This window comes from Camellia sinensis, chromosome 8 (genome assembly GCF_055761805.1).
Source record: "Camellia sinensis isolate YWXY chromosome 8, ASM5576180v1, whole genome shotgun sequence".
Taxonomy (NCBI): Eukaryota; Viridiplantae; Streptophyta; class Magnoliopsida; order Ericales; family Theaceae; genus Camellia; species Camellia sinensis.
The window spans coordinates 69,404,816-69,413,665 of NC_138968.1; the positions used below are offsets into that span (position 1 = coordinate 69,404,816).

The following is an 8,850-nucleotide window of genomic DNA, read 5'->3' on the forward strand; positions in this document are numbered from 1 at the left end:
GAAGGACACACATCCCTTGCTTCACATTTGGGCGTTTTGGCACGAGATGGGAGTCTTGCACCACTCACTTTTACGACTTGGCATTATGTTCCAAAACAAAACAAAGATAACATATGGAGGGAGATAAAGGTATATATGGATATTTAATATGAAATAAGTTACAATTGTATTCCATATGAAATGCATATTACAAGTGTAGTTGACATTGCATATTACAAGTGTCTATAATTGTAATGCAGGTTCATACGGATGCAGATGAATCCATGAAGAGAACAATAATGACTTCATTTGGAAAGAAATGGAGAGATTGGAAAAGTCGAGTGAAAACAATGGGATACAAACCCTTCAAGAATGATGCAGAAAGGTTGGCTCATCGACCAGATAGAGTACATGAGGATCAGTGGCGGGCTTTGGTCTACTATTGGGGCACTTAGAGTGCATCGGTAAAATTTTATTTATGTGAAACAATGTTTATATATGATAATTTTTTATAACATCTTAAATAAATTTCATATTGGACAGAAATCAAGCAAGAAGAATAGAAAAATCCGGAAGAAGAAGACATTACATCATAGGACAGGCCGAAAGCCTTTCTCAGTAGTTCGACTGGAGGTATAATTATTCTCTCCATTCATCCTTTTCATTCTTTGTCAACTATAGCTGTCTATATGTGCTAAAAAGGTGTCAACAATTTGCACCATAATGAATTTATACCAGTTCTACAAAAACAGATGTTATTTGCTTAGTTGTTTATTTTATTTACTTAACTTGTTCACATATTTAATTGCTTAATTATTTAATTTTCTTATTTATCTTAAGATTTTGGTTGTCTTTCATTTATAGGAGACCAAAAAGAACAATGGGGTTCCTGCTAGTAGGTCACAGGTGTGGATGGCCGCATACATGAAAGATGGGACGTCAAATAGTGATTCAGTTAATGAGGTTATGGTATGTAATACTACTTTATCTTTGGACTTTTAATATGATTTATATTTATATTGGAGGCTAATTATTGAATTCAAACTTGCAGACTCAAATGAATGAGTTAGCAGAGCACATGGAGGGATCTTCTACTGACCCTGCAGCATTACAGGAGCAAATCTTCACACAAATTATGGGCCCAGAGCGACCTGGTCGTGTTCGGACGTTTGGATTGGGACCGTCACCCACTGATGTTTTTGGAGGTGGATATAGGCGGTCACAAGAGCAGAATCGTCTCTTCCAAACTCAAGTTCAGGAACAAGTTCAAGAGCAACTTCAACGGTATCAAATGCAGTTTGAGTCGAAGATGAATGAAGTAATGGAGAAACAAATTCAGGCTATACGCACAGATTTTCAGTCACGAATTCAATTTTTGGAATCTCAATTGCAAGCTGCAGGCGTGCCCGTTGATCCAGTTGTTGCACCATCAAACCCATTACATAGGCAGCAGGTATTTTAATTATTTTTACTAGTTATTACTTTAAATTGCCTAGAGCTAATATACAATTTAAGTCTCTTATTGAATGATAGGTTGTGGATTCACTTAGTAGTCATCCCACTGTTCGGCCAATGTCACATCAACAACAATCGCATGCATTTTCATCCCAAGAGGTGAGCAATCATTTAATCAAAGCTTTTTTGACAAATAACATATCTTATTAATTACAATACTTGCTCTTATTAAATATAGGTTCACCTTTCAAAGAAAGAGAAGAAGAATAAGAAGAAGAAGAAGAAGAAGAACTAACAAGGTAAAAGTACTAATATCACTAGTTCATGGTTTATGTTCATTTGATTTGTAAGGCATTGTTGGTTCTGAAATTAGGGTTTTGGTTGTTACTGTTGTGACTAGTGACTAAATTTGGGTATTTTTGGAGATGGAAAATTAAAGGGGTGACCATTTATGAAGTCATCTTTGCATTTGAAGCTTTGAATTTGGGCTCAGGGCTTTGCTTTCATTGTTGTACTTGAAATCTCTCTTGCTATGTAATGGCTGCCAAAATGTGCACTCAGCAACATGTGCACTCTTAGAGATAGTCTCCATAACCACATATAAATGTCATAATCATTTATCACTCACCTTTGATGCTGAAACTTCACCTTCTTGGCTTTTAATATACCACGGTGCAACACTGAAATGAAACGGGCATCTGGCTGAATTCCTTTAAATGACATCTCATTAACAAGGGTTACAGCCCTGTCCACGTTTCCCTGACTACAATAGCCACATAGGAGAGCTGTGTATGTCACAATATCTGGTTCTAGACCTCTATCAATCATTTCATCAAAAAGGACAATAGCATCCTGTAGGTTGTCTGATTTACAATGATTGTCAATCAATACAGTATAACAAGTAACATCAGGTTTTAGTTTCTTCTCTTTCATTTCATTCCAAAAAGTGGAAATATCCTTCGGTTCTCCATTGTTGCATCCTGCATTTCGACGGAAACGAGCCTTTCTCATTTTTATTTTGGAATGCCCATCAACCAAAACTGTGTAAGTGATAACATCAGGTTCAATACCCCTCACCTTCATATCCTTAAAAAGATCACATGCTTCCTGCAAACAGTTTACCCTGCAATAACCATTTATCATCATCGTGTAGGTAATGACATCAGGAGTTAACCCTCTCCATAACATTGTATCAAACACCCACTGGGCCTTTCTCATATCACCAGAGCTACAAAAAGTAGCTATAAGCTTGTTGTACATTATTTTACAAGGGGGATCATCCGAAACCAACACTCTCTCAAATAAGGCAAGTGCCATGTCATTTTCACCTTCCATACAAAGGTTACTGAGAAGTTTTAGGCATGAACTCTTTTTCACAAAACTCCTTCCTTAGACAGCCGAACAAAAAGTTCAGAAGCCTCTCTTGTATTGCCTGCATCACAGTACCCATTAACCATGGCAGCATAATTATGTGGACACTTATCTTCCAAACTATTGAAAAACATTTCAGCTTCCTTCACCTTCCCTCCTATGCATAAGCCTCTCTTCACCTTCCCTCCTATGCATAAGCCTCTCTTGTATTGCCTGCATCACAGTACCCATTAACCATGGCAGCATAATTATGTGGACACTTATCTTCCAAACTATTGAACAAAGATGACCATAAACATTTTATCAGAAACTCACAAAATTATAGTTTTCAAAGTGTCCAAATTGATTATCTTACAAACTTTGGCCCAATAATGCAAATTATACTATTTATGACCTAATGTAATCTTGAGCTTTAATTGAGTCTCAAATTATGCTTCATTGTCTATGAGCAATTGTCATGGCATACATGTGTATTATTGACGATTCCTTTGAAAGTCTTCTTTTTAAGATTGAGCTAATTTTTTATTTCTCTATATGATTTTCACCTGCTACCAAGCATAATTTTAGATTTCTAGCTTGATTTTGTTAGGTTAGTTTTGCAACAGATCTGCTGGTGCTTGTGTGAGTGGGAGGTTGTTGTGATGTGGATTAAGATTACACAAGTAACATTTTGTACTAAAATTCTGACTTAAGCACAAGTCTAATATGTTCCATGGTACATGCATTTTTCTTTAACTTGCAAGAGAAGGAAGGAGTTGAGCCCCTGATTTAATGGTTGAGAAACCGACAGAATCGCAGTTGGCATATATCACCCGTTGTGAAACTTCACCAATTATAAGCAGTTTGGCTTTATAATTGGGAAGCATGCTTCATTTCTCCATATTATGTTCATGTGATTGTGTTATTGTTCAAAACTACTTCTTGTATCCAGACTACTGCTAACTTTGTTTACCATTTTTATTATTTCTATAATCAGGATGACTCATATCTAGAAAGTTACATTAGCACTATTGGAGTTGACTTTGTAAGCAAACTCTTTTATTTCCCTTGGCTTGTATCATATTATTTTGACATTAATATAAGGTAGTAATTATTTTTATGTCCACTAATGCAGAAAATCCGCACAGTCGAGCAGGATGGGAAAACCATTAACACTGTCAGTTTTATTTTTTGTTCTGGTCTGTGTGTTTTCTTTGTTGTTGATACGGGAGACACTTTGCCTTCGTGTAACTGATAGTACACATATTTTACACAGTGAATGCACATATGAAACTGAATTAAAGCTTCATTTGTTACTTGAATGGGAGTTATTATTTTATCTGTTAGTTTTATTACAGGTATTTGAATGGGAGTTAATATTTTGTATATTAGTTTTATTACAGGTGTTTTTTTATTAATTGAATGAGAAACCAAATTTAATATTTTCTTACAGGTATTCTTTTTAATTTAATCAAATAAAACTAGCACAATCTCAAAAAAAAAAAAAAAAAAAAAAAAAGATATAACGGCGTTTCCAGAAACGCCTCCTAAACCCTCAACAGTAACGGTCATATTATTTAAACAGATACGACGGCGTTTCAAAACGTCGCTAAATATCGTTGGTGACGTCAGCTAGTGCATAGTGGGACATTTGGCGGCGTTTTTTAAAACGCCTCCTATACTAATATCACGACGTTTTTAAACGTCGCAAAGATACAGTGACGGCCGCAGCTTCGACGTTTGGTACTGAACGCCACAAAATGAATTAGCGGCGTTTTTGATAGATATAGCGGCGTTTTTAAAACGCCACTAAATGCCCGATTTCCAGCAGTGTGAATGCCAATGTGGGTTGTGTCTTCCGTCATGATGAGGTGGAAACAGTCTATCATATCTTGCTATTTTACCCTTTTACTTGGCTGTTGTGGTCCCATATTATGAAATGGTGGGGTGTATAGTGGGTTATACCAAACTCAATGGAAAGATTGTTGGAATGGTGGTCATTTTGTAAGATGAAAAAGATTGAGAAGCAGCTATGGAAGGTTTGTACCTTTGGCTGTCCTTTGGTCCATATGGAAGCATAGAAACGACTGTGTGTTTAATGGGTTGCAGCCAAATGTTGAAGATCTCTGTGAGCTGGTCAAAGTAAGAATAGCTGTGTGGGTTAAATCTTCCCTAGTCAAACTGGAGGTCTCTGTCAATGATATAGTCCTTAACTTGCAGCAGGTCCAATATTGTATTCGTCATAGGAGTTGAGTATTGATCCTGGAGTGTGTCTTTACTAGAGTATATATCAGGTTCAGTTCCTGCTGGAGTGTGTATCTGAGGTTCAGGTTCAGAGTCTGTCCTGCTGGACTGTGAGGCTCAGTGGTGGATTGTGTTGTGGGACTGTCTTGATAGTGCTTTGGTGTAGTGGTGTGGGACTGCCCTGATCTGCTGCTGTAGGTTGCTGGTTTGTGCAGATTATTGGTCTGAGCAGCTACTGCTGGTGGAAGTCTACTGATGGAAGTTCTACTGGTGCCCCAAAGTAAATTTTGGAAGTCTGCCTGTGGCTTTAGTCAGTTTAAGGTTAAAACTGTATGCTGTTGTGGCTGCTGTCAAGTTTGTTCTGTTGGTTTGCCTTAATTGTGCACAGATGGTGGAGTTATTGGAAATTGGTAGGCATGCTATTGTAGGAAGCTGGTCTGATATGTGAAGATTGTCTGTGAAGGTAAATCTGTCACCAGAGCTGAGCAGATTGGCATGTGACCTTGTTGCTGAGCAGATTGGCTGAGCAGATTGGATGAGCAGATTAGCCAATTAAATGGAATGTGCCTTGTGGATGAAGAGCTAAGCCACAAATCAGTAGTTATGAGGGTTAGAAATTGGCAGATTTTGTCAACTGCTAGGTTTTGTCAAGTTTATTCAACCCTTTGCATCTGCAAGAGGCTGGGACATCCTCATGGTAGCTTTATGATCTGTTTAAAGGGGGCTTTTTGATTTGTTCTGTTTTATGATCTGTGGAATAATGCTGTATGCTTTATGGTCTGTTCACCTAGTAGCTTTATGATCTGTTCTATTTTAGCTGTGGAATAATGCTCCAGCAGAGGGATTTGTGGATGTAGGAGTGGGGAAAGTGCTACTGAATAGACCCCAGATATTGAATATCCTCAACTTGGTTATGCTTTGAATATGCCAGTAGATAAAGGAGTACTTTGTGCTACTTCTAGAGTAGTCTGTTCTGCTGTCCTATGGTGTGTCTACTACTGGTGTCTGTCTGCTGGTTATCTTGGGTGCCTATTGCTTTAGTGTTGCGAGGAGAGTGCAATAGTTTTGGGCCTACAAATTGATGCAATTTTGGGATACAAATTGGCAGATTTGGAAGGCTGTGTGATTGGGTGGTTTTTTCTGTTTTTAGTTTTGTTTCTTTGTTTTGGATTGGTTTCTCGCCAATCTGTGGGTTTAGTGCTAGCAGATGATTGTGCTTCCTCCTTGGTGCCAACCTAGTTGGATTGTGGAGTGTTAGCTTTGATGCTTTTTGCACTTCCCTCCTTTATTGATGTATTGTGTTGCATTTTTGCTCATCTCATCAATAAAGTTTCCTTTTCTTTGCTGATCAAAAAAAAAAAAAAAGAGGAAAGAGCTGCAGGGCCTGGACGCGGTTAGGGCCTTCAAATTCCACAGAGTATGAATTGCGAGCAGGAATGTAGTAAAACGTCACTGTTTCACCCTCCTCCAGTTCATTAATCCTTACTAAACGAAGCCATTCTTTTTGTTTCAAGGCCTTTCTCTCATCTTTCCTTATTGTCATCTGAAGGTTCCAATGTCTTCCACCATTATCCCACACATCCATGATGGCATTGTTGTGACCAGGTAAATGAGCTGCCGCGCTCGGTATCTCCGAAGTGTGGGTAATATCTGTGTGAGAGAGCACCTTCTCAAAGCAATAATGTTCCATATCCACTCTTGAATTAATTCTCCAACACCTAAACAAATTAAAAAGATGTAATGAATTAAATGTATATTCAAAGAATAACTTAAATTAACCCGAGAAGAAAAGAAACAAATACTAATAAAAAACTGAAATCATAGAACACAACAAAATGAAACAGATGGAATATGTACCCTCCCACCGCGCCCCTCTAAGGCTAATGATGTGTTTGGTTTATTAATTTGAAGGGAAATTTGAAAGATGGTTGGGAAAAGATATGTAAAACATAAGTGAAATATAATTATATTTCATTCACATTTTACTTACTTTTTCTTTTTTCCATTTCAAATCACCTCCTAAATACATTAACCAAACATAGCTTAAGAAGTTACAGATTGGGTGAGAGAGACCATTCTAAAAACTTTACAAAGTTTGAGAGAGAGCGAGAGAGAGAGAGAGAGAGAGAGAGAGAGATTACTCTTACTTCCTCTTACTTCTGAAACTTACGCTTAAGCTCTCAGACATTATATAGAAGGAAGATAGAAAGAGTGGTAGCTAAGGTCAATGTCATTCTGCTAATTTCTTTTTTAATTTTTGCTTTGAATGAGTGAATATTGTTCTGACTCAGAGTGTTAAGATAATATTATAATGTTATCATAACGAAGAGAAGTGATAGACATGAATGGTTGTTTAGGGTCGTTCTCATTAATTTAGTGAGACTAGTTTTTGTTTGTATTATTGTAATTGTTGTAAATATAGCACAATATCAAAGTTAGTTGTTCGCAGTTGTAATTGTTTATAATAATTATGTACGTAAAGACGACAAGGTGAGATACTTTTTATTGATTATTGGGACTGAGATCCTATTGTGAATTGGTGCTATGCACTATAACTGAACAGAGGCAAAATTATCTAGTTTACTTAAAAAGGAAAATTCATGTAATGTTTTACTTTATATTTTTTATTGGTTAAAACCATGAAAGTTAGTATTTTTGAGTTATTTTAAGAGAGTGTCATGCAATATATTTTTTTTTAATTAACAAAAAGAAATATTTATTGATGAAAATCGAAGAATATAGCGAATGGAGAATATTAATAAAGAAGATGAGCACAGAAAATATTAAAGCAAAATTAAATGATCCAAATTAAGTTGACATCGAAAAACAAACCTAATTATTTGTTAGCACATCACATCGAATTAATAATGTGAAGTATAGCTTCAATACCATGGCATAGTCTTTTGAAAATGATGTGTAATATTCATTTTTGACATATTATCTGGTTGACATTTTTGTCAAAAGGAGAAGTTCCTCTCCAGATGGAAAAACCGATTGGAGAATATTGTTGGGCCTCCGTAGGATTACTACGAAATTCACATCGAAAATCTGAATCATTCAATATGTAAGGTTCGTCAAGTACTTTAACCATGCAAAACATCACGTTAATTGAATATCGATAGCCACTTAATCAGATCACTTTTGTGTCAATAATTTATTTTCAAAATCATATTTACCATCAACACAAATGTGATATATATATATATATATTATCAGCAAAAAGAAAGCTTTATTGATGGAAAAACATACACAGTATGATAGCATACATCAATAAAGGGGAGGGTGCAAAAAGCATCACAGTGAACCATCAAGATCTGAACAAGGTTGGCACCTAAATGCACACCAAATCATCTGCTAGTACAAACTCCAAGCTCCAAATTGGTGAGTAACCAACAAACAGAGCAGAAACAACACTAACAAACAAAAGAAACCACATAACTGCAAACACCAGAAATCACCACAACACATTCCTTTAGAATCAACCAATGATAAAAGATCACCCCTTGCAACTATTAAACTCCACCCACATCAGAATTCAGCAATAAAGTCCTCTGCTGGAGCATCCAAAATCAGTTTAGCAAATTCTACTGCAATCCACAGATAACAGATCATTCTACTAAGGGACAGAGTAGCAAAGCACAGAGCAGATCAGCAAAACTCTGGCTAGAAGCAAACCATCTGCCAAGCATAGCAGTTCAACAACAGGACACCCAACAGATCAAACCAATAGCCCAGTATACCATTATTTCTTGTAGTAGCTGCCAGCAGAGGATGTAAAAGTCACCAATCAGCCACCATTAAGCTGAGCACACAAAACTCCTA

General features: G+C 36.7%; 1 protein-coding gene across 1 annotated transcript; it reads left to right on the top strand.

Annotated features, from left to right (window-relative positions):
* Positions 1-262: 262 nt before the first annotated feature.
* On the top strand, positions 263-1,871 carry LOC145797820 (uncharacterized). Its single transcript, XM_082885247.1, has 6 exons — positions 263-443; positions 523-612; positions 844-948; positions 1,031-1,432; positions 1,513-1,593; positions 1,860-1,871. Exons 3-6 carry the CDS (start codon positions 892-894, stop codon positions 1,869-1,871), a joined length of 552 nt encoding a protein of 183 aa, XP_082741373.1. The 5' UTR covers positions 263-443; positions 523-612; positions 844-891.
* The last annotated feature ends 6,979 nt before the right edge of the window (positions 1,872-8,850 follow it).